At 38.0% G+C, this 26794-nt stretch overlaps 2 protein-coding genes across 2 annotated transcripts in view; both read right to left on the bottom strand.

Annotated features, from left to right (window-relative positions):
* Nucleotides 1-395: 395 nt before the first annotated feature.
* Nucleotides 396-22777, bottom strand: LOC119010823 (macrophage mannose receptor 1-like). The gene is made up of 33 exons (XM_037083321.1): nt 20435-22777; nt 19719-20075; nt 18653-18823; nt 18213-18368; nt 17578-17700; nt 16847-16984; nt 16575-16754; nt 15649-15803; nt 14692-14805; nt 14085-14200; nt 13774-13922; nt 13482-13681; nt 12542-12660; nt 12290-12362; nt 12038-12191; nt 11829-11867; nt 10957-11120; nt 10803-10864; nt 9938-10038; nt 8871-9013; nt 8546-8651; nt 8060-8187; nt 7547-7591; nt 6714-6755; nt 6519-6569; nt 6070-6172; nt 3855-4087; nt 3420-3585; nt 2898-3062; nt 2691-2807; nt 2122-2280; nt 1037-1069; nt 396-945 (listed from the first exon to the last, which is right to left on the bottom strand). Exons 1-33 carry the CDS (start codon nt 20496-20498, stop codon nt 689-691), a joined length of 4383 nt encoding a protein of 1460 aa, XP_036939216.1. The 5' UTR covers nt 20499-22777; the 3' UTR covers nt 396-688.
* Nucleotides 22778-23888: 1111 nt separating this feature from the next.
* LOC119010822 (macrophage mannose receptor 1-like) overlaps nt 23889-26794 on the bottom strand; it is a 15942-nt gene continuing 13036 nt past the window's right edge. The window contains exons 25-31 of the mRNA XM_037083320.1: nt 26472-26704; nt 26052-26217; nt 25793-25957; nt 25596-25712; nt 25330-25485; nt 24726-24755; nt 23889-24538 (exon numbers count right to left, since the gene is read on the bottom strand). Coding sequence (XP_036939215.1) covers nt 24291-24538; nt 24726-24755; nt 25330-25485; nt 25596-25712; nt 25793-25957; nt 26052-26217; nt 26472-26704 — 1115 coding nt within the window. The 3' untranslated portion in view covers nt 23889-24290. The remainder of the gene's footprint in view (nt 24539-24725; nt 24756-25329; nt 25486-25595; nt 25713-25792; nt 25958-26051; nt 26218-26471; nt 26705-26794) is intronic.

Raw genomic sequence — 26794 nt, 5'->3', positions numbered from 1 at the left:
GTGTAGATGCAATATTAAGGAGCAGTTATTTCAGCAATCATTAATTTGTGAGTGTATGCAGGGTATGTTAATCTGAATTTATCCTTAAAGGTGACATGATTTCCTTCTTTTTTTGGCTGTACCTTAAGGCAGTAGTTTCTTGATGTCATGCCTGTCCAGCCAGCAGCACACTCAACTGTAGCAAGGGGTGGTGTAGTCCAAGACTGCTAAAAACTCATCAGTGAGGGTCAGCGCAGTGTGACTATTCCTTGGTTACGATATACACGGCTTCTGTTGTTTATTTTGAGCCAAGCTCATCCACCATCGTGCTGTGTGTGAGTGTGTTAAAAATGACAGTGCCCAGCTGTTTTTGGAAATTACTTTTTAATTAAAAAAAATATCTTGTGACATGTTATTTTTTATAAAGTATGGTGAAAGTAGAAAACAAATGGACTGAATTCTGAAAGTCCATGTACAATATGGAAGTTGAAAAGTATTAATAGATGGATATTTTCACCTTAAAAATCTTACAAGACGAATTTCCGGAAGAATATCATACAATGTAACTGTTCTATTATACAGCATTATACATTATACATACAGAACTTGGCTTTACACAGCAGATGATCAGTTGCAAATATTAGAAATACACAGCACAGCGCCGACCTACATTTCTCATGTACAAAATGAATTGGGGGGGGGGGGGGCGTCAGATATTTATAATGGGCTCAGGGTTCTCTTCCTCTGCGTTCTCTACCAGTTGAGTGGTGTCAACTGTATCTGGTTGGGACTGCCCATTGCTGAAGAAGAGTGGATTGTCAAAGGTGGTTAACTTTCCAGGGATGGGTAAGCGATGACCGTTCTTCTTGAAGAGGAAGAATGCGACGACTGCCCCGATAATGGCAAGCCCAATAATGACCGCCACCACTAACCCAGTCATGTGTCCAGGGTGTTGTGGATTAAAAACTGCACACATTGAAAAAGAAGTTGATGATTAGCCAAACTAATTTAGTCACAGTTTTGAGCAAAACAAATAAGATAAAGAGGTGTGACGTACCAACTGTAGATTGTGACGGCGTTGGTGGCATTACTAGAGAGAAAAAAAAAAGTGAAATATGACAATTGTGCATCAAAAGCAGTCAACGCAGTATTAGCCTGATGATGGCCTAACCTGACAGAGAAGAACAACGGTGAGTGGTGAGCATAACGGCGGCTTCTAGCGTGTCATTATGGAAGACATCTATTGCAAAATCTGGGAAACCTCATGACTTCCAGACACTTACAGTGTGTCAAAATTTCTTCCTTCTCAACTTCTACAACATTTTGTGATGTTAGCTGATGGGAGAGCCAATCACTTTTAAGTGCACGACATACACCATGGTGGAGTGAAAGAAGAACAGGCAGCAATTTATAGTAACCATCATGAAGAAAAAATGACTTTTAAGAAAAAAAAAAAAAAACAATTGATTTTACAATTATTTATCGTCAAGTTGCAAAGTATGATTATAATACTTGGTAAATGGTTAGTAAGCACTGTGTTAGTTTGTCTGTACATATTATTTGGATGGTCAGTATAAAGTTGAAACTGATGTTTATGAACTCTTACAATTGCTAAATAAATGGTTTATAGAGCATTTATTTTGTTTAAAAGTCAAAAACAAGTACAGTTTAAGAGAATATATTTATTAATGCGGTTATGATAAAGTGTTACCAAAAAATGACGTAATATTTCATTTCAGTGAACCTGTAGCCAGATGACTATCACCCAGAGTATTAAGACATATTAATGACACCTATTGGTGTCACACCTCTATCACCTACACACTCACCCCCCACCTTCTTTGAAAAGTCTCAATGATTTGTTCCAAGTTCACTTTCAATTATGAAATTGTCATTGCGTATGTTGTCACTGCTGTCAGTTGCTTCACACAAGTCTTGAAAAACAGAAAGACACGAATCAACAGGCCCAAACATGTAGTTTGTCATGTAACTCAGCCAAGTCTCAGCTGAAATGTTTGACTTAATGATCGGCTACTCTATCACAGCCATTCATCTCTACAGACAAATGATTGTGTGGTCTGATCTGGACATTGCAATGTACAACATTATGACTCAAACACCACATAAGAAGAATTAGTTTACCTTTGGGTGTTTTGCAGATGTACGGTCTATAATAGCGCTGATAGCTTGCCTTCCATGTTCCATCTGAAGTAGCAATCCCTCCATAGCTGTGATCAAAAGGTTGACCTTCACCCCAGTTAGTATAGTCCATGACTGTTCCATCCAACCACAACCACTCCCCTGGAGAGAAATAATAACTATTATTATTATTATTATTATTATTATTATTATTATTATTAAAATTATTGTTCTGGTTCAGTTTTGTTTCATTATTATTCCTTTTTTTGTACTTTGCAGAAAACAAGATAGCAACTGAATGATTCTCCTTATGTGCTTGTGCAGTAAAAAAAAAACAAAAAAAAAACCTAAACAGTAAATGAACAATGAAAAAGAACAATAGACTAGACTAGACTAGACAATATATCATTTTAATATTGTGCTTATTTTTTTTTTTTTTTATCCTTGTGGGGTTTTTTTCTTCATTAGTTGTTCACCAAGCATGATCTTCTTTTTGGACAGTATTCTTTCCGTCTATAACTGAAGATTTGTCTTTTCAGTGTTTGAATGTTGGAACAAACAGTGTACCATACCTTTGTGGTTTTTATAGAGGCCAGTCCAGAAAAAGGTTTCGCTGTCTTGAAATATTTTGATGTTGCTTTCAATGAATTCTTGCTCAGATGGATCTTCAATGCTGGCGAGCCATCCACCTTCACGAAACAAAAACTCCTCATTTAATGCTGAATGCATTTCAGTGCCAAGGAATATAGTGTCTTAGACAATCCACGAGCAGGACTTACCATGTGTAACACAGCTGTGAGCTGCATCTGGCCACCTTTTTGATTGTGTCAAAAACATGTAACAATAACCCTTATATGGTTGCCAGAAGTAATTCTGTGTCTGCAATAAATCTGAAACTTCGGGGCAAACTCCTGGATGTTCGCTTGACTCTGTTGGCGGCACATCTGTAAGTGAGTAAGACAGCGACACAGGGATCAACTAATTAGAAGTTTTCATACTTTTTTATCCAATGCATTGAAATAGGCACTTATTATTGATATTAATATTACACATTTTATTGAATAAAACTGCCAAATTGAAAAGAATACATGTAAAGGCCTGAAATCTCTATAATGTAATGTTCTGAACAGTGACTAAAGGTTGAAACCAGCTAATATTGAAATAATATTCCAAACAGATGAGCACAGAGGTATTATTTTACAGGATAATAACTTCAAGTCATGTTAAACAGTCATATTATAATATTGATATAATTGGATATTCATTTCTTTAAATCGACATTAGTCTGTTAAGGGCCGTACCTGTAGACTTTATACAAACACTGTTCATAGTCTGGTTACAGTGAGCGGTCTTCCATTTTCCGTCTACATCCACGTAGACACAAGATCTGTCCCTGCTCGGTTCATTATCACCCCAGTGAGTAAAGCCCAAGAACCAGCCATCAATAAATCTGAACGAGCCTTTGGTCTGAAAGCAAAAGGCATTCAGATTAATTATTCAGCTTATTTTTCAAGAAAAACTCCAATCTTTGTGATTTTTGCCACAATGACTTCAATGACTGTTTAGTTTTGTTAGCAGTGTGGCTGTATGAAGTTAAATTCCAGTCAGTTGTTCATTCCAACACTTTGATCCAAACATAAATATTAAAGCAGCAACAGAACTGGACAGGTTGCTTTGGAACTCTGTTTGTCTGGTTAATTTGTTGTTCACAGCTAGAGAGATGGTCTGCCACGTACCTTGTTTCTGTTCAGTCCAATCCACAGAGGAGCTTTGAGATTCAAAGCCAGCAGCTCAATGTAGGCCCGTGTCCACTCATTTCGTATGCTAGCGAGTTTAGCATTATCCTCCTCACAGTGCGTCTCGGCTGCATCCCAAGTCATTGGTTGAGTAACAACCTTGATGGTGTCATTAAATATTCTGACATAGTCAGAAGAAATTGTTGGTTCAGCAGAGTCCGGCCAAGAAGGGTCTGTTTCAGGTGAGAAATATGACAAATTTAGTCAACTTATTTTCCCCCTTAAACCTGCCAGTGAAAAACATTGTCAGAGAACAATGACATGTCATCACCTTTTAAGTTTAAATGATGACCTTATTCAAAAAGAGTTTTCTCACTTATACTTAGTGATGGGAATGGCAGTTCTTTTTACTGCTCTCTAGAATCTGTTCATTAAAATGATTTGTTCAAAAGATTTGTTCACCGAATCGTTCAGTGCTCTCCAACTCCCTGAACTGATAAACAGCCAAATGATCCGTCATTCAGTTCATGATTCAGCCCTGAGGTTCACGTTCACTTACTGAGGGACGGACTATAGAACACAATCATTCACGGGAGACGCGGCGCTGCTTTGAGTGGTATACATGCACTAAAATTATTACACGGTGAAAGTGTCCTCTTTGCGCAGTAAAATCACTTAACATGATGCTACACGGATGTTAGCAATACAGCACTAATTTTAGCAGTATGGTTACTGAATATGAACAAACTCCTCTGCCGTGAGTGAGTGACACAGCGCCACTTTCAGCACAGTATGTGAACGAGAATCACGTCCTCAGTGACAGTTCTCTGTGTGCAGTAGGTTTGCGAGTCATGAACGAATCACAGCGCGAACGTGAATCACGTCCTCACAGTTCTCTGTGTGCAAGCGAGTGCGTCCCCGCCTACATGCTGGCTGCATCGTTCGCCCAAGATTCATGAGTGAGTCGCGGCAGTTCCACTCCCGGCCGGCATGCTTGCAGCTGAGCTCAACTGAACTGAGAAAGGAACGAATCAGTTCATGAAGTGATTCTGTTCAGTTGGTTCACTCAAAAGATTTGTTTGTTCGAACGACATGTTCGCGACTGACACTACTTATACTGTCAGCAGTTTCAGAGCAATGTTGACTTTCACGTTTTATATCTGACTACCTGGGAAACATAAAACCAATTTTCACTCTTTTAGCTCTGCTTTTGGTTTCTACTGTGGTCTCCGCCAATCCCAGATGGAATTATTTGCTCTGTAGTTGCTAGATGCTCCACTATGTTAACCAGCTAGTCGCTACCTGTGTCTGTCTCCTGTTTGGTGCCGAGCAGTCAGTGAACAGCAGGTTTTGGGAGGTTTTTAATGGAAAAACAGCTGCCTCCAGCGACTGAAAATTATGCAGTGAGAGGAAGCTAAAATAGTAGAGATGCAGACAGGATGATGAGCTGAAACTCTCTATAAAGCTCTGTAAAACTGATGGCGTCTGAGATTGGAGATAATCATCATTATAAATAATCCAATCATCACATTGTTTCCACGTTTTGTAAAAATGCTTATATATTTAGTCATTATCTACCAATGCCTGTCTCTCTACCCTGAAATCTTGAATGTCTGTCTTTCCACTGATGGAAATTTTCTGGAACTTCACCTCAAAACAGCATTGCAGCATCTGATGTAAGTTGGGACTTGCTTTCAAACGTAAAAACCATAAGAAAGCATAGAATGGGTCTATACAGCTTGTCGGGAGTAACCCAAGTCTTTTAAGGCCCAAAGATCTTTAATTGAAAACAGATTATTTGCCCCCTTTTTCTAAGCAAAAATCTTCACTGTAGCTGCTAAGCTAAAAGTGGACCCTGTCTGAAGCAGCCGCACAAGGAAGTGCAAATCATTTTGGGATCTTCCATTTTTTTTGTACACTTTAAAACAAGGCTCCAGCTTCATTACATGTTTAGGAGAATGCTACAATGCTGTTTTTAGTGTGGTGCTCCAGAAATGTTTTGCAAACAGTGACACTTCAACTGACTTTGGATCAGCATGATGGTAAGTATATAATGACTGACTTTTCATTTTTGGTTGAGCTACTCCTTGCAAAAGAATACTACAAGTCAGTATGTCCTCCCTCCTACTACAGTAGTGCTACTATTTACTACTGTGAAATCATCTTTACATCACAGGGAAGCTATCAAAGGGAAAAATTTAAAAAATGAGCTCACCAACATCTTGATGGCAGATATATCCATTGGTGTCATTGCAGGATTTTGGTATCCATTTTCCAATACCAAGTAAAGGATTGGTATTGATCACAACACAGTTTTTCTAGAAAAGCACGGCGAGAGTGAGGAATTGAGTCAAGAGAAAAATTGAGTCAGGGTACAATGTAATTACACAGACATGGTAATACATGTTCAGCAATACAGCATCTTGATATTAACATGTTTTTGAATGCCTACTATCCCATTTAATTCCTCAGTTTATAGGAAGCACATTTCATTCATATATACAGACCAAGGTCAATCTTGCATTGAAAATCAGTGAATATTGAATTGATTAAAGAATTATCTGATGAAAAAAATAGTCCTAATGTGTAGTGAGGGTCTGCTGCAAAACCTTTTGTGTCTTTTTACTTCACTGCAATTAAGAGCGCACAACTGCATGGCCTTACCTCCGGTGCATTACGCATCGACTCGTAATATTCTCGGATAGCCTGCCAGTCCTGCAATGTAAGCCCAGGTTATCCATATTTTTATATAAATACACACAAGAAAAATCATGGTAATTAATTATATAAATGAATTTAACTTATCACAATAGTGAGTATAGATTGTGTCGGAAGTAAAATCAAATATGAGCATCTCACCAGAGAACTTTCAATGTGAAAAAGTCGATATCTATAGCGTGCCTAAAGTGGAGAGACAGACCATAGATAAGCAAGTTGTTACATTGTTATAAACTAGGAGTTTCACAGAATTATTAGCTAATCTGTAATCAAAACAACTAGCACTGTTGCAGAATAATCATTCATATGTGATTTTAGCACAGTGCAGTGATAAGTGACATCATCCGTCATCATAGTGGACATTTAGCCCTTAACCAGAACAGAGTGTTGTTGTTGAACATGCATTTTATTTGTTTAAACAAATATTTTCTGTGTTAGTCCATGTTGAATAAATTGAATTCAAAGGATGGGTACACCCTCATACTGATGGGAAATTGGGGAAATCCATTAAACATTTCTGAATGTCACGGCAAAAAAATGGTGCAGTATTCTCCTCTCCACAACTTCAGTAGATGTGAGCTCTGGAGGCCCTGACATCCAAATTGTTGTTACCAACATCCTTTTTGTAAAGTCGAAATCTTCACTGTAACTGCTAAACTTAAAGCATTAGGGTCCACGCAGAAGCTTGACCGTGCATCAGGGGTGTAAATAATGTCTTCTCAAATCAATTTGGGATTTTCGCACTTCAAGAGCCATTTTTTGTTTGTTGTTTGCTTGTTTTTCTTATTTACATTTTAAAACAAGTCTCCATATACCTTAGTTGTTTGGGAGAAAGCTGCAACACTGTTTTGCTTTGAAATCAGATAGTGACGTAAGTTTCATTTTTGGGTGAACAGTTCTGTTGATGTTAGAGAACGAAGGCTTGTAAACAGCCCCTCGGACCTAATTGTGAATATAAATATGTAACATATTACCCATATCCTGTCGTATAGAGACATGACATAACTCATGTCGGGTCGCTAAAATTGAGAAACAGACAAAAGAGAAATTAAGTGCCACATTTTAAAACACACAAAGTCACCAACAGTGTAGCCCAGGTGCCGGGATAAAATGTTGGCAGTTATGTTTTTTTTGCAAACAACGCAAATTCACATCACATGTTTATGACCTGACTATAAGAGGTGGAGACGACAGTGGCAGAATTACAGGCGGGAAGTCTACCAAGCCGGTGACGGCAGTTTGAGACTGTACAAAGTGTTTTGTGTGCCTGAACTTAACCAGACCATAAGTAAAGAGTTGCCACAACATGAAAGGTGGACAGTTTAGGCTAAGTGTTTAGCTGTGACATAAAGAAATGTCAAGTTTCACCATCTCCATGGTTTGCAGAAATGTGCATTGCTAAGATTTCTTTCTAGCAAATGGGTTGAGCAATGCTACACACAACCTCCATCACATTATAAAACACAATTCAGATTGGGTCTACTTACTTTAAAACTTAAATTGATATACTTCTTGGGTTTTCCATCGGTCCAGAAAAATTGACTATCCTTTGATCTGCTAAAACCAGTCCAAAGGTCAGAAGCAGCTCCTTTAGCCATCTGAGTAATCAAAAATGCTGAAAACAGATGACAGCTATTTCAGAATCAGATATTTGCATTGACGTTTTAAATTTTTTTAACTGAATATACATAAAACACAGGCTAGGCTGCTTGCAGAGCTTTAGGTCTGAAAAACAACATACACAAATGCATCACTTGACTGTTAAAAAATGATTTCCCCAATGAATTACAATCCTTCCATTTAACCCAATTGTCTTACATACAAAATAAGTGTTGAATAGATAAAAGTGTACACTGTAACTCAGCTACTATTGTGTTTTTGTTCTCATCTCAAATGGACCTGACCACACAGGAGCAGTAGAAGCGGTTGAGAAGATCAATGGATATTTAATCTTGAATTAAAGTAAAACATACCTTCCACATGTCTTGAAGGAATGGAGACCAATTTTCCTTGCATAGCTCGACATTGTTTCCTCCCCTCTTCCCATCTTAAATTCTGGTTGGTAATGAAGCTGTAACACTAGAAGTTGGGATTGATGAAGTTGATTTTACAATTCCTGAAAATATACTAAGTACTGCCACTCAAACAATGTCCCATGTAATACATCACTCCCAATTTCACATGACATCAACAGGTTACTGTGATATCTCCAAAGACCATTAGATAAAAACTATTTAGCCTATAAATATTCAGATCCATTCAAGACGACATGTTCAAAGGTTAAAAATGACCTCTGACCTTAGAGTTGAATTTTGTCCAGCCGGGCCTGCAGCCACCTTTAGGGGGTACTGTGGGTGCCACGGTGGCATTGACAGGTGGTGATGCGCTCCGTTTACAAAGGGACCTGAACTCATTCCCACAATTATAATTATGCCAGAACCCTGTGAACAAATGCAAGACAAGAAATTCAACACTTTCTTAACACAGCAAATGCAATAGTGTTTTCTTTCAGTTATGACATTAAGCCTGCCTTTTGTCATTGGTAGTAAATGCAAATTAGCAATCATGTTACCACATTTCTGAAGAACCAGAACAAAGCTCAAAGTGAGTGGCAGTCGTCTTGGCAGCACATGACTCGATCTAACTCCTGGCTCATCAAAAATGAACAAAGCAGTGGAGCATAGGTGGAGCTGAAGTGAGTCTAGTTTGTTAAATAAGCCCAGTGAGCTGACAGCTTCCAGACTAAGGCGAAGAAGCTATGTTTACACATACAGATTAGCACATTTTGACTTAAACATTTTAGGCGAGACATAGGTAGTGTATGGGTGACATCATGGCGGCTCTGTCCACTACTTTATACAGTCAGATTTTGTCTGGTCGTGTAGCATCGATTTAAAGAATAGAATAGAACGGAATAGAATAGAATAGAATAGAATAGAATTACTTTATTGATCCCAGACTGGGAAATTATTTTGTTACAGCAGCAGTGGGTCCACAAAAAAAAAGAAAAAGAGAGAACATTTTGTACATAACATAAATAGAAAGCAAGATATATACAGTGCAACTATACTGTAAACAATAATAATCTCTTCAACTATACAAGAAATAAACAATGAATGTGCAATAACAGAACCAACATGTACATATGAATGTGCAATAATAAAATTGTGAAGCAGCTTTTTGTTGGTGTATGGCACAGTCATGCTTTAGTGTTTGCTTTTGCATTGCAATTGCTTTACCATAATACCACAAGTTTCATCCAATCAGCTAGAAGTGAAATCTTAAATATTACAACATTAATACTTTGTTTTACCTGTCATTTTCAGGTATGTCCATGAGCATAGATCATATTTCAGTTCACTCACCATGGTAAGTCATCATTGAAGCACAGTTCTCGTCATAGCTCTGGAATTTAGGTTGATCTGTGTTCCACCTTTGAAACACCACTGGAGAACCATCCATCCACCTTAATGGAGAACAAAGAAATAAGTTGAAATTGTGCCTCAATACAAATCATTTTGAAAATAACACTAGCACAAATAACTAGCACACGGAAGCTGTAGTATGTTTCTTCTTCTTCCATGTCCAGATGTCAAAAAAGTACACATTTGCTAGAAGTTGTGACAAAATAACAAGCCATTTTACACTGTGACCAGTGACTCCACATTCAGTCTGTACTGTGTAGAAAGCGTTTTTGTCTCAGAGCCACAAAGAAACACACTTCTGTCAGTGGGGCAGTCTTATTCTCGTTCTCATTCTCAGTCTTGGTGTTTTTTGTTTTTTAAGTTTAATTTTAGCTGTGATATCCCAGTCCAATTCATGGAGGCCCAACTGTGGCATCCACATGAACGCCCGGGCCTGAAGATATTTGGTGCAGCAAACTAATTTGACGTGAAAAGATGCATGGGCTAATTTCTGATGAACTTAATACAACAGCAACCAACCAAGATTGTTTTATGTTTTCTGAAGAACACACAAGAGCTCCATCGTCATACTTCCCCCGGTCCTTTTTTCCCCTGTTTAAAAATTCAGCAATCGATTATGGAATTCCTTTTTTTTATTTATTTATATTTTTACTTTTAATTTTATAATTAACCTTTATAGATCCAACTGAGCTAAACGGCACCTCAGAATTTCAATTATTTTTAACTGGGGACATACATTTCTTTCATTGAATCATGAGGCTTTGAACGTCCTTTTAATTTTCATTTGTATTGAATTCATACTCACTCAAATGTTCCATCAAGGTCTACAGTAAGGCCAATCCAGAAAGACCCATATGTTTGTGATATCTGCACAAACAGACACACAAATTTCAATGCCTTGGTATTTATACTTTAATAGTTTTTTGTTCTAATTATTTAATGTAAATATCGCTGCTTACCTGTTTCCACAGAAAGACCCTTTCCTCTTCACTGTTGATAGTTACCAAGTCGCCATGCCTCCGTTTACAGAAGTGACGAGCGTCTTCCATTGCCATTGTCCTGTCATTGATATAATACTGATTTCCCTTCCATTCTAGCCACCCGTCTGAGGTCGTATTGTAATCTGAAAACATGTCAGAAAGATTTCTCACCTCATCATCCCATACATCAACACCAAAAAGGGTTATCTGTCACTGCCCTCCATAATGTCCCCTATGACCGTTACAAGAACAAGTCATAGGAGTGTTTTCTGATGGGTCTCACTGGCATTTCACACTAATGGACACGGTTTACACACTCCGGTGAGCTCTCTGACCATCTTAGCCTGTGATTTTGTTTTGGTGCATGGAAAACAATAATGTGCTTTGTAAGACTGTTTGGCTGGTTATATGAGAAACTATTTCAAAACGTTTACAGTCTGTGTGTGCTTAAAACTTACTAAAATGAAAAATTGTATTTTAAACTGAAGTTATTGTTTTCGGGTATCTAAAAGAATATTTTCAGTTTTAAGTCTGGATAGGTTTTGGCAACAAAATTCTTGGTTACGTTTAGAAAAATATCATGGTTTTGGTTAAAATGACAAGTTACAATTACTATGGCTGGGTAGCAATCTTTGATGCTTGATACTTGTGCCAAGATCTAATACTGCTGGTGATAGGATGTCTTGAGGCATGTAGGAAAAACCTTAGATTACGCCTAAAGGTTGTTTTGAGAGTCAACATAGACTTATCTTCAAGGCTAAAAAACAATACATGTAAATTCAGTTATATTTTCACAAACATGTGAAAAATAACATATTTCTATGTGGTCACTGACATACTTTATCACTTACCCGGAGTGGCAGGGGTTGGAGGTGTCTGTGGAGTCACTCCTGTAAGGACATAAACAGAAGATAAATATATATTTAGAATACAGTATTAAAGGAGTAGTTTGCACCTTTGCACTGAGCTCACAGGAAAAAAAGTAACCTCACTCTCTCTACTCTTAGAAGAATTATGTGATTTTCTTTGAAACCCATGCAACCAAATAAATATGCTTTACCTGCACGGATCTGACACAGCCATCCATTAGGCCTCTCACACTGCGCATCGTTCCAAGACCCTCCCCTACCCAGTTTATATATTTGTAATTCAGCACATGATTCTGCATTATTATGATTGTTTGGTTCATTATCATCCCAGTCTTGGTAGTTTACCTGTAAACAAGAGGAAAAAAATATTAAACACGTAGTGACAAATAGATTAGTTTTCATTTACTTGCAATGAAGAAACTTAAATTGAACTGTTAACTCACAGGTGATCCATCGCTCCATACATAGCCATTGTTTGTGTCAGGGGCGCTAAGTCCAATCCAGGCTTCATGATAGCTGTGTAGTGAACAGACCGATATAATTGATGTAGATATGCAACCTTTGTTGCACTTTATTTTGTAACTAGCTTTGTACTTGGTTGTATCCCTGGATTATTTTTAATTAATTAAAGAATCTTCTTTGATGGAGCTACTGTATAATTTAGAGATGTAAGATTTTGTGCAGTCACACTGTACCGTCTTTCCTCTTGAACGTCTACAGCACTGTGTATGCTCAGTAGATCCCCTCCAATGGCCCGGCAGTAATCTCTAGCCTCATACCAGGTCTTTCTTTGTGAATCTGACTTTGAATACAACTTTAAAACAAGGCAAAAAGAACAAACAAACTTGTCAATGAATGCCTCCAAAAACACAACCACATAGAATAAGTGTATCTAGAATTTGGTTAGTTGCATTGTTGCTTGATTTGGAACAGGTACAATGATATAATTTAACAATCATTTTTAATTATTGATTATTGTATGTATTTCCAGTGAAAAATACCCATCATGTTTCTTAAGGCAAGTGTTTTTGATATTTTGACTTGAGTCAAAACCACCTTTTTAAATGTGCATTCTTTCTGATTTCTTAACTCAACTATTCTTACTATAACAATACATTGAATATCTTTGGGTCGTTGACAAAACTAGACATTTAAATATGTCAGCTTGGGCTTTTGTGTGCACCATTTTCTGAAAATTTAAAGACCAAACTACTCATAGATTAATCAGGACAATTATTGACAAATTGAAATTGAAAATGCAAATAATATCTAGTCGCATGTCCTATGTTAGTGTTGTCCTGATTGTTATTTGGTGTCTTTCATTTTGTAAGATGTGTTACGACACCAGCTGAGTATCTGTTTTGTTCTTGTAGCCTTGATAACCCCGATCATCTCCAAAATTGCTAATAAAAGAAACAGTCCTTGTATTTCAACAGCAGTCTCAGACTTACAGCTCAGATCTGTTGAGGATGATGTTGTGTGGTAGCCGTCACTAGAGGTGGTGTAACATCTATTACTTTGTGAATCGTTAAGGAAAAAACTATAATATTGTAATTCCATAATTCAAGATTCTATTTTCATTGGTTCACTCATTGTTTGAGCACCGCTGGGTAACTTCTCATTTTTCTTTCTCACCTTATAGCAGAAGTTTCTTGATGCCACTCGTTTCCAGCCGTCCGCACACTGGGGAGGGGGAACAGTCTGTGGTGCAGGAGTTAAAGATGCCCCTTCTGCCAGGTGTTTGCAGATGTATTTCGACGTATTGGTGCAAGGCAGCACATCCCAGAGGCCAGCAAATATCCCAGTTGTCATGGCAACACAGCCCTGGTGGTGACCTTACAGTGTTGGAGGAGAGAAATTGTGAAATGTCAGTTGTGAAGCCGGCTTGTGCTGCATCTAAGAGACAGAGTTTAAAATGTCTCTATACCTGGCATTTCAGCGTTCCAGTGAGTATATCTCACTGTGTCCTTGTTGGTCCACACAAAATGCTCTATGTTTTTCTGGTTTGAGAGGCCCAGCCAGAAGTGTTTCTCTGGTCTCATTCCCACCAAGCTGACAAGGAATGCATTATCCACCCTGGAATATATTAACACAGTTCAAATGGCAGATTGTCTTGTATCAGTGCATGATTTACAGTTGTAAAAGTGTACATAATAGCCTAGCAAATGTCATTATATCTGAACATCTAAAATCTGGCATGCTCTTTTTTTAGTTTGGAGTCAAAATCATTGTTTTTACCCATTTGAAACATCAGCTAAGTAGGAGTCTGTGCTCTTGCAGGCAGCGTTGGCGTCATCAAACGTCTTTGTCACCGTCCCCACAAAGTAGCAGTAAGAACCATGCCTTTTCCAGCCCTAGATTGAAGGAAATTGAAAGTGGGAAAATGTTATCAAGCTGTTTCCTTCCCTCCTCCTCTCTCCATCTTTACTGAGATTGAAACATTTTCAGATAACAAAAGACACAATGACTAATATACTGCATGTGCAGAGATTTAACAGGGTTCCTCAGTGATATTTAAATTACATATCTGGCTTTCATTTTACAAAATGTATTCTTTTTAGAGCAAAAAGTTCCTTACCCAGTGGTTTCATAAGCCTAAATTTAGAATTTCATAACCTTGTCGCCCTAATATATTTAGTAATTCAATATCACAATAGCATTCAAGCATGATGTGTTGCACCCAACGCATCGCTTGATTCTTGATGCAATTTGCCATCAGATCATTTTCTAAATCCATTAACCTGAGATGTATGGTGACATTTTAGAGTTTAACTTTAAGGAATTAAGTGTTAAAACCAGATACAGATGATTATTTCATCAATGAAAAGAAGTAAAGTTCACGCACAGTTTTGCAGCCTACGTTCTGCACGACCTCATCTCCAGAGGGTTCAGAGGCACCAGCCTTCATACAGATGTAGCCATGTCTCTCTCCACAAGTACGGTCAGCCCAGTTTCCATTCTGCATGAAAGAAGCATTACAAAATGTTTATCTATGTGGGAACTGGATGACAGATAGGCGTCATACTTCTATGTATGCTGACAAAGAAAAGTCCATTGTCTTAAATATGTACAAATTTGTTATCATAGATGCTCATACATTTTTAGACACCCAAACATTTTACACCCTGTCCTGATTGTTGAACATCTCGTTCCAAAACAACCAATATCAAAAATCATCCTCTGTTCTGTTTGGAAGGCTTTTGAGGAGATTTGGAAGGGTGGCTACAGGGATTTGCTTCCCATTCAACAAAAAAGGTTAAAGGTAATGTATTTGTCCTCATACAACACAGGGCTGAACAACATAATGGACGTTGTAGTCCCTTCATGCTAGACACACATGAAAACCATATTTACATTTGAATAGGATAGAGTGAAATATAAAATAAAATAAGATAAAATATGATAAGATAAAATCAAATAAAATATGATAAGATAAAATCAAATAAAATATGATAAGATAAAATAAATTGTTGTATATACATACACACTTGCACGTCCAGGATACCGTTTAGGAGCATTAATGTGATCAGCCATTGATGACGGTGAGAGTCAGGACTCTGCTAAGGGCAGTTCTACCATATCACTCATGGAAATTCAGGTCTTTTTTTACTGTGTTTTCCACACAGGGGCGTTAATGTGTTGAAAAGCCTTTCACAACGGTTGCCACATAGTTGGCCCACTGTGCTATGAATTATATATTTTTGGGTGTATCTGCACAGTTTGCCAGTTAGCTTTCAGGCAGGTTAGTCACTACTTTTAAGGGTAGCTAGCACTAGTACCATACCCATGCAGCGCTCCTCACCTCTCCCCTGATGAGAACACAGTCTTCTTGATTGGTGGAAACAGCAGGTCTCCCATATTCCCAGCTGGTGAAGCTGACAGTAGAGTGGTCACTCCAGTCAAACAGTCCCTCTGTCCTCCTGTCATTCAGTCCAATCCAAAGCTGGTCAGTGGATGCTGACATGGGCAGAAAAAAAAGATTTTACCATCAGGCTGGCATTTATCTTTAATTACTCATGAACTGATTAGTCATTGTTGATACATCTGTAAACATGCAGAAGCACGGTCATTAAAAATCTAATTTAAAATGACTGCTGTCAGAATTTAGTAACCTGACAGAAAAAGGAACGAAAGATTTGGAGTATCTATTAGTTCTCCTACTAAATGATAGCGGCAGCCGGAAGGCAACTCACAGGACAAAACCTTTAAATTGGCTGACAGTGTTCCTTCTTTTTCACCTGGTTCTCCCAGAGTTAACACAAATCTATTTGCCTGACTCCTATGACCTTGGAGCGGACCTGAACAATGCCTTACAGGCTCTTCTTGTCCTTAATGGATAGTCCATTCAACCAACAGATCAAAGAGAATGTTAAATGACTTCTGATAATTGAACACTGAAAAAGCAGAGGAGCAACAACAGTCTTGCCAGTTAGAAACCAGGCTGAAGTTAATATGATGTTTGATAATCACCTACATAAATTTTATATTGATCAACTGGGCTCTTGTTTTAAATTTCTGGAAATTTTGCCTTCTCATAACACAAACAGGGCCGTGGGGCTCATTGCATGCCAGAAAACAAAACTATATAGAAAATTGTTATTCTTAGATCTATTCTTAGGCTATGTACGGTTTGCCAGAGGGTGGTGTCAGAGGAAAGGACTACTGTCTCAGAGTTGTGTTGTTTGCTTTTAAGATGTCTTTCAAGGTATTTTTACTGTTGTCGTGTACCGTATCCAAGTTGCGAGATGACAAAGCTTTGGTCCTCCACATTGCGGAGACTAACCAGGTCCCCTCCTTCTTTGCGGCACGCCCTCTGAGCATCAGTCCATGTTTTCTCAGTGCGATTGAGGAAAAAGCAGTGGCCGTTGTAGGGAATCCATGGGCTTGAGCAAAATTCTGCCTCAGGGGCTACTCGTGAAAAGAACAAAGAAGTGATTCAGATATAGTAACCAGTGGTGAGCTTGGATAAAATAGGATTTTAAAGAACATTTTTTCTTTACCTCCAGTAGGTGGAGCCACAGGTCTTACACTGTAGCAGATGTATCCAAGTCTCTTGGTGCATTTTGAACTTTGCCAGGAGTATTGCACAGCCCCATTAAGAATTCCACAGTTGTTTCCCAGATCAGCAGCTGGATGTCCTTAAAACAAGATGATGGTTGAACTCAACATGATGAAACGGACTTGGATGTGTCTCAGAGTCTTCAAATTATCACAAGTTTTAATCATAGCACCTAAGAAATATATATTATCAAGTGACATAATTATTAAGTACTATTGTAAATTAGATTTTTAATGCAAATAGCAAGTTAAGTGGTTTAGAGCAACAGTAGAAACAACAATAAAATATAAGTAGAAACTACAGGCTTGGAGACATGAGATAAGATAATACTGCAATAAATGTAGGCTATATATATATATATATATATATATATATATATATATATATATATATATATATATATATATGAAAACAAAACGTTTAAATGGCGTTGGTGTAATTATTATTGCTTGATTTGAAATGTGCACACTATTATGATGACCAGGTTTGAATGCAAACAGCAGTTATGACTTTTCATTTAACAAATGCCAGTTCTGATTTCAAACAGCTGAACATGTGTCAAAGGTGAAAAGGATTAAAGACAGATGAGATGTATCAGCGACAGACTTATCCTTGCTGCGCCGGAATAACAAAATATCAAACACAAAATATCAAAGAGCAAAGATAACTTACCTGAGTCCCAATTCAGATAACGGTAAGGCTTCCCATTAGACCACTGCCAGCCATGTTCTGGATCCAGGACCAGCCCGGTCCAGAGCTTGTCCGTCTGTCCCTGGCCGCTTGCCCCTAGTAGTGCTGTGAACAACACAGAATACATGCACACATTTAATTTATCAATAAAAGAAAGTGTATATTACGAGAACATTTTAATGAAAATTACTGTTTTGTCAACTAGTGATTGTTTTTTATCATGATAACACTTTATTGGAAGGGTCTTGGAGAGTCTTACTGCATATGTGAAAAAAGTTGATCTGATTCAGTGATGTCACTCACTGGGTCAATTGTGGATAATGAAGGAACCAGGTTTTGAAATGTATTGGTTGGTGTCTGGTTCTACTTAAAAATTTGTTTTTAAACCATTTATAGAGTACCATATTAACCCATTTCACTGAATTATAGCAGTGAAATGCCTTACAAAACCTCCTGCCTTCTTTACCCATAGTGCAACCAAACAGCCTTATACTACTTTTTTGTATATATACTGTAGTACTCTCCAAGACCTGTGAACACACTTTAATGTTTGCAATTGGTGGTGTTACCCTTTAACACCATTCAGCTCAAATATATCAAAACAAGTGTCAACTTACCTGTGACATAAGCCTGCTGGTGAGGATCGGTGATACTGAGCAGGGAGGCACCCTGCTGTTTGCAGCTGGTTTCAGCCTGGGACCAAGTCAGAGCTGACTGTGTGTTGAGCTGGTAATACGCTCCTGTTGTGATGTGTTTGGTCCAGTGTTCTCTGGCTGTGAAATACACCAAAATATGGAAGTGTATCTCAAATTGATATATTTTTGCATGTAAACTAAAGTTGCGCCTCATCATTGTTTACAGTGGGTACTAGAGGCTCACTTTAATGTGAACTAGTGGTGGGTCCTCAATAAAATGATACCCTCGTTATATGGGCTTTGACATCCTGAGAACTGACATTATTCACTTCATTGGAAATCAGTGTGTACCTCAAAACAAAAAAAAAGAGCATTGTTTCTATGGCTTTCTCTCACTATTATAACTCATAGGCAGTACTCACAAGTGGTTGGGCAGTAGCCCCAGAGTTCACCCTGATAGTTTGTTTCAACCCCACACCAGAGCCGGCCGTCTGGGGAGTCAGTTTCCGTGCAGTGTGAGTACCATTGGTCTTTGTAGTGGAAGGGAAACATGCAGGTCCTACCATTTGCATTTCCTCCAATGGTGTAAAGTTCTGAAAGCCCCAAACAGGGACAAAGCAACAAAACAAAGAACAGCTTAATAAGGTTTTCACAAAAAAATAAATACATTACTTAAAAAAAAACACCCAGCACCTATATAAGCAAAAAGAAAAAAAAGTCCAAGCCACACAAAATGTATATAGTAATAACTATAATGATATTTACATTATATTTTATTTTATTGTATGAATTTATTTATTCATTTATTGAAAAACAGCCTGCACACAGTGCTGTTTCAGAAAACGTAACTGAGCACATACCACCACATTTATAACCGGGAAGCTTAGGTTGAAAACCTGATGGAGGATTTTTATTTATTTATTTATTTATTTTTATTAGCTTTTCTTCTTTTCATGCAACGAAATGTATTGACAGTGTCAACAAAAACATCAAAGCATCAACCCTTTTGGTAACTCTTCATAACAGCCATCAATGATCAATGATAAATGCCATTTATGGGTAATTAAACTTTAGTTAATGGTAATTTATTTTTAACAAACAAACACTTCATTAACTATTAATCATTTTTTATTGTAAAGTTGATGTTTTTAATAATGAATAAACATAGTTCATCTATAAACCTTATTCGGATAGCTACTATAAAGTTGCAACTGCTTTCCAATTGCTTAATAAAGTTTTGATTCAGCATCGTATTGTTTGTTAAAGTGAAATAACTTTTGAATGATTTAAATTAACTGTTATTGCACCATTTATCGATGGTGTTACCATACTTTTGATAACTTCATAGCTGTATTATTTTGATCTGTATCTCTAGTAATTTACCTTTCAAGACCATGTCTGACACACTTCACCACTTGAATACACAATAATCCAACCTGAATAGTGATAATTCTAAATTTTGAAGAACAAAAGTGTTTTGTACATTACCTCTGGCGGTCCTTGAGCAAGCACCACTGGACGTCCCTGTGATTGTGAGGTGGTTATTGGGTCCTATTGTTCTGGAGAGAACTGCTGTGTTATCTGCAGTGAGATCAATGTAAAGCTCTTGGCCTTTTAGGGCGAGCACTGTTTCATTCTTGCATTCCCACTTTTGGAGTTCGCTGTTCTCATCACAATCATAGAGGCTTATTAGACTTCCCAAACTTTTCCCCTGAACTCCTAGACACTTTGGTGGCCAATCAGCCAGAAGTCGGTCACCAGTTGTCCAGCGTACGGGTTTGCACCAGTCATAGTATTTAACCAGACAAAAACCAGTGGCCTTGTTAGTTAGTGGAAAGCCTGAATCTGTGAAGAAAGATAAAAATCAATGCACAGCTAATAGAATTTTTCTTTTCAAAAGTATTTGAGTCATTTCACATGTGTCTAATTGGATTTCGTATTATGTTGGAAATAAACAGAAATGTAATAAGAAAAAAAAGTTCTAATTAGAAGTACAATCAGCTCAATGCTGGACTGTTCTAATCTAAAAAAACGAGAGTAACACAGGCAACACACAGATACAGGGCAAAGAACACCACAGTCTCTCAATCTAACCCTCTTAGAGTCAGTATTTCCAAGAATGTGCACGACACTACCCATTTGTAAAAAGAAAAAAACAGCAACAACACAATAATCAATTCAGATTAAATGTTAGAATACTGTACCATCTAAAGCCAGACATCGTAATGTTTGGACGAGGAGTACGAAGGCTGTACATGCTAACTTCATTGTCAGTGTTCTTACAGCTAACGACTTCACACAGAGTTGTTTGAATGATTGTGATCTCTGATCGAGAGAAGGCCATCTATTATCAACACTTTACCCATCCCGCCACGTCATGTCATCATGACCACATTTCCAGATTTTCAATGAATCAGCATCCTGTTTCCAGTCAACTGTTTCAGATGAACAGGGAAGGGCGAGTTTACTGTAGTCCCTTTTTTTTTTTTTCTTTTCCCTGGAATCCAAATGCTGATGTCTGCCTTCGTAGGTTATCCTTGAAACTGTAAAAGAAAATGAAAAGACTCAGTAAACACAAATTAAAAGTAAGGTACAATATAGTTCACAGACAGCTTAAAATACAGTGAAAAGGGAAATGTTCACAAAAGTCTAGCTGTTAAATACGTCAGATTGTGTCTCATGCCAGGAGGAAAGAAAGTGCCAACAGAATGAATTAATTGGTACACAGAACCCAGGACAAGAATTAAAAAAAAAAAAAAAAGTCTAATGAAGATGAACTGCAGGCTCACAGTCAAAAACGAAACATACAGTCAGAGCAGACAAACAAACCTAGAGGGCTAAATGCCCTGATGCCCCAAGCCCCCCTTAACCCATGGGGTACAGTTGCTATGTCACAAGTTTCTTGACTTATTTTTGTCATTTTTGCAGTATGTACATTACCCAGGTGAGCCTTGTCATACAGTGAGATAGAGAACAACTTACACACATTAGATCATTGGTAAATGACATGATATTACCATTGTACCCTCCAAGCTTGACATTAAGCTCTGAAACCTAGGGCTCAACACCACCCTATTGGATCTGAACATCCTAACAGACGGGCTGTGTGGGTAGGTATAACCACCACCTCATCCTTATTTTATGCCTGTATTTTAAAGATATGATATGTGAGACTTCTGCATTAAAATGTCTAAAAGCAAACAGGCCTTTGTTATATATTTTGTTGAGTTGCGTACTTACATCCCCTCAAATGTTTCCAAGAAGGGCTTAGTTTGGCTCAGGGGGTGTGTGCTTTGTAGTACTGAGTTAGCTTGCTGCTGACCAACAGGCTTAGGGGTTGTGTGCTGTGAGCGCAGTACATTGTTGTCATGGCTGGCTGCGGGTCCTTAAAAAGTCATAGATAAAGTTTTCCAAATAACAAGCCTTAGAAGGTATTAAATTGTCTTAAATTCAGATTTGATGGGTTTTAAATATTTTTGGTCCCATTTCTGTAATGTCATCAGAGAGGACTGAGGAAGTATACACGTCAAACTATAGCTAGCTTGGAGCATCACATATTCCAGTTTCCCCTCTGGCACTTCACAGCAGTGCAAACTACTACTACTAATACACTGAACTCCTTGCATTTCACTCACAGGTTTGGTCTTAGATTTCATATAAAATGGCATTTAATGGGTCTTAAAAAGTCTTGAATTTAACTTTAGACTGATTGAGAGTATGAATAAACCTTAGCTGAACAACGAAAGTCAGCGGTTATGATTTGATGTTGCAATACGATGTTGACCTATTAACTGCACTACCCACTAACTGATGAGTAGTAATCTCGCCATGATAATGACTTCCGTTGTGTAAGTTATTTACTGTATAGTCTGTGTTTTGCCATCAAGAGTTTACAGGAATGAGTTTGGCCTGATGTATGAATAATGCTCTGATTCATGAAGAGGATGCGGCCTCTGCATGTCACTGAAATGATGACCGGTAGAAACAGTCAACAGTCAGCAAAATTGTTATGATGCCACACACTAACCCCTACCCTAACCCTCTCACACTCGGAAGGAAGGAAGCTAAAGACAGATGAAGAGCCTCTGCAAAATATGGCCCAGATATGTCTTCCCTACATCCCAAGTGAATAATGTGCACACCTCACCTTATTGTAGTATTGGTGTCAAAGATGTGTTTGTTTATGTGCATGTACAAGAACTTTCAACACAGAAATGAAAAGAATCAACCATTAAGCCCACTACACCACACAATTGTAAACCTGTAGTTGTTTCAATAAAATATTTGTTTATTTATGGATCATCGTTCGAACTTCAATTTACAAATTTTTTTGTGTGTACCTGCAAAAACAAAATGCTGTTCCTCCCAGCGCATAGTAGTGAGACACCAATAGCTGACATTCAGGTGAAGATTAAACTTTATTATCTGTTGACGATGAATAGTAATCTCAAGAGGAAATGTTATTTCACTAAACAGCAGCACACAACATAAATTCACTCGCGCACACACACGCTCCCTTAAGAGGAATGAGAATAAAGGACTTCTCTCCACTCAGGCAGACAAAACATCTATTTCTATAAAATATCTGTAATGTAACATGGCACTGTGTGATCGAAATAATCTCACACACATACATGTTTCAAGTTTAAGTTGTCATGTTGGAAGTAAACCGTAGAAATTGAGAGTACACTGAATGGAAGAATGACTATTACATATATACACAATGTGCCACATAGTATAGGGCCCAGTTTTGCACAAAGTTATCCATGATTTTATTTTTTAGTGTCTTTAGGAAATCAATAAGAAAATTTGAGCAAACAACTCCATAACTTACACAGCCCGTTTTATTTCTTACTGATTTTGAATTTTAACTTCTAAAGCTTTAAATGGTTTTGGAATTGTGAGAATTTAGTTTTTCTGGTGCTCCATTTTCTTCAATTTTTTTTTCTTCATTTATGTAACGTAGTGATTTTTATCTGCACTCTAAACCCCAGATGTATCCATCAAAGGGAAAAAGTGACTGTTTTGAAATATTTCATATTGTTGCTTGCTGTGTTTTTATTTGCATGAGTTTCGTTTGAGTTTTCATGCTTTTAATGTTGCAAATTGGTTTGTGTCTGCACTTGCTGTCACTGCTTGACATCTCCCCTTGACTTCTTTGATTTCTTGATAACCTGCATCTGGTACATCTCCTGTATTGGTAGCAGGCACTGGTGACCACCAGTCAAATCTCTAAGGATAGCCCAAGAGGCCAATGGCATGGTTCAAGGGGCGGGACCAACCACCTCGGCCAAATGTTAAGGATGATGAGACCTGCACAGCTGCACAGGTGTGCAGGAGGGACAGATGACAGTTGTCATTGTTCGTAACCGCTTATCCCTTTCCAATCCCTGCTTTGTCTCAGGGCGAGGGCAGGGTGCTCCCTGGGCATGCAGCTCAGCCTTGCCCGGAGCCGGGATTTGAACTAGCGACCTTTCGATCACTAGAGGCTACAGGCTCCTCTCATGGTGTACACGAATAAGAAGTTGTTCTCACTTATGTGATTTCCTTGATTTGTAAAGTACCAAAAGTAGAATTTCTCAACTACAACAGCTAGAAATTACAGTAAATGAATACCTTGATTTTGTTTTATAAGATAGAACTCATTCAATAAACATGTATTGTTTAGTGCCAAGTTTAATGTTGAATTGTAAACAGTGAGAAACATAGAGATTACATACTTTACAAGAGTACAAGCAATTAACAGCATCTAGTGAGCATTAGCACAACATGTAACAATTATATACATTGAATCATAAAAAAAGAAAGAAAATCAATATAAATCATTCCTATTGAGACATCCTAGAGCCTAAATTGTTCTGTTCCATGACGTCAGACACCGCCAACTTCATTGAAACTTGTACTTAGCGACATATTGTTAAATACTTGAATATATATCCTATGTAGTAAAAAAAAATGATAAAAGAACAAAGCAAAAATACTAATGAAGCATCAAAATGTAATACATCGGTCTGGGATACAGTACAGTATAAGTCCCATAAGATTCTGCTGCTTTATCAATCACAGAGTTATAATTGGCTCAGGGTTTTCTACCTCTGCATTCTCAATCAGTTTATTGGTATCCACCACGTCAGGCTGGGATCGTTCACTGTCAAAGTAGAGTGGATTGTCAAATGTGGGCTGGGGCTGAGCAGACTTCTTGTGGAAGAAGAATGCGGCAGCCGTTAGGGTGGCAACAGCAGTTATGATCAGCACAACTATCAAAGTTGTGTGGGCACGATTGCGAGAATCCGCATCTGAATGAGGCCCTGCAGAAAAATCAGAAAGCAAATGTTGGTCACTCAAAACAATTGAATGTAAGTGATTGCAGTGTATTTTCTTTTTACTAATAATTCCATTTTAAAAGTTTAATAAAGTTGTAAATGCTGCATTATATATTATTCCTAAATAATTCAAGTAATACACAACCTTAGTAGATATAGACGTTTAACTTACCAGCTTTTGATTCTGAGCCAGTCACAATCACTGTTGGGAAAAGAAAGGGAAACTGCTTAGATAACTATTTTCTTTTAAACAATACAAATGTGTATTTCCAACTTCTCCTCCATCCCTGTGGCCAGGTCAGAGCTTCCCTGGAGTGAAGGCTCTCACCTTGTCACTCCCAGATCTACCCATTAATTTCTAGTTTTGAGCTGTGCATGCAAAAAACAAAAAACAAAACAAAACAAAAAAAACCTGTAAAATAGCCCAGATGCAGAGGATGACCTGACACTTGAGTTTAAAAAGGTGACAAGGATGTTATTTGGGCACATAACACAACATATACAATACATGTATAAAGTGGTAGGATATTGGAATGGTGGTCATCATTTTACTGTACTCAAATGCAATGACAGGCTTACAAGCAAGTGTTAAGCTGTACAGGCGATTTTACATTCATTTAGGTAAAGAGTGAACCATTTGTGGTTTTTTATAGACCAAATCAAAATGTTGTTTTACAGTACATACAATTGAATTGCCCTTTTTTAAAGATGCTTCAACAAGCTACATGTGAAAAAGACCATATATTTAGTGTTGGCAATGGAAATGATCACCCTACCTTTGGCTGTTTTACAGATGTATCCTCTGTCATGCCATCTGCGACCTGTTTTCCAAGTCCCATCTGTGGTGCTGATCTCTCCATAGTCATTCTCAGGCTCATCTAGAGCCCAGTTAGTGTAGTCTAGGACTGTTTTATCCAACCACTGCCATGTCCCTGTGGCAGAACAGAAAGTCTGTGTAAAACTTTTCTCACTGCGAAATAACTGCCAAATTTCGTTATGTAGCTCTATTTGTGATGTTGAGATGCATATGAAAAGCAAGTACCTTTATGAGTTTTATACAGGCCGATCCAGAAATCGCTTATGCTATCTTTAAATATTTCCACATACTTTTCAATGAATTGCTGCTCATCAGGATCTTCAATACTGGCCAGCATTCCACCTTCACAACAAAGAAAAGAATCCTGTTTTAAGAATGAATAAAACATATTATACTAGGTATCCAATTTGCTCTGAACTTACCATGCCTTGCACAGCTACTAGCTGCATCTGCCCATTCAATTTCATCTGTGACAAACAAATAGCAATGACCCTTAAATGCCGTCCAGCTATAACTTGGGCGATACTCCTCTTTCGTCTCTTCAGGGCAAACTCCTGGGAAGCTGGTTGACTCCGTTGGTGGCACATCTGTGTGTGACAGAAACAGCGATGAGGGGATAAAATGATTACAAAATGTCTCACAGTGACACACAATACTGTTAGACTTAAGCAGCAATCCTACCTGTGGTCTGCATGCAAACACTGTTTAGGGTCTCATTGCAAAAAGCAGTCCACCATTTTCCATCAGTATCCATGTACACACAAGGTTTGCCTCTGCTTGGTTCACCTTCAGCCCAGCCGGCAAAGGTCATGTGCCAGCCATCAACATACCTAAAATAACCGCCAGTCTGAAAGCAAGAATGGATGTAACGATTATCTAAATGTATTTCTTAAATCAGCATGCAATGGCTTTTTAAAATGTGATGCTTTTCCTAAATAGATGAAATGCATCTGGTGTCATATAAGAATAAATGGACAGCTACCTGAGAATTCTATGATTTGTGTCATAGAAAGCATAATTGTATTGTGTCTGACATTTTCCTGAAACAAGCCCTTAAGAGATTTGTGATGCAGTGCAGTCATTTTCAGCCATGTACGTTACCTTCTCTTTGTTCAGTCCAATCCAAACAGGAGCTTTGAGATTCATAGCCAGCAGCTCCACATAGGCTTGTGTCCACTCATTTCTCAGACTCGCCAGGTTGGCTTTGTCATTTTCACACTCTTTCCTGGCGTCCTCCCACGTCAGATTCTTTGTTACAGCCTTGATGCTATCATTTCCCACAGTCACATAGCTGTTAGGAATGACTGTGTCTGGTGGAGACGGGATAGATGGGTCTGTTGAGGGGAGAGATTTCATCATAACATACATCATTGTCAGAGGAACTGCAGGTTAATGTAAAATTTAAAACATTTAAAATGTATATA

This window comes from Acanthopagrus latus, chromosome 21 (assembly GCF_904848185.1).
Source record: "Acanthopagrus latus isolate v.2019 chromosome 21, fAcaLat1.1, whole genome shotgun sequence".
Classification (NCBI taxonomy): Eukaryota; Metazoa; Chordata; class Actinopteri; order Spariformes; family Sparidae; genus Acanthopagrus; species Acanthopagrus latus.
Note: the sequence above shows the minus strand (reverse complement) of the source record. Positions and strands in the feature narration are given on the sequence as shown.

Excerpts from the sequence above, each read along its gene's own strand:
- LOC119010823 (XM_037083321.1), bottom strand. The coding sequence starts at position 20,498 with ATGAAGTTAGCATGTACAGCCTTCGTACTCCTCGTCCAAACATTACGA. Across the intron at positions 15,804-16,574 it reads CATCTCGCAACTTGGATACG|CATCCACTGACCAGCTTTGG; the intron begins GTACACGACAAC and ends TGCCCATGTCAG. Across the intron at positions 3,063-3,419 it reads TGTTTGTATAAAGTCTACAG|ATGTGCCGCCAACAGAGTCA; the intron begins GTACGGCCCTTA and ends ACTCACTTACAG.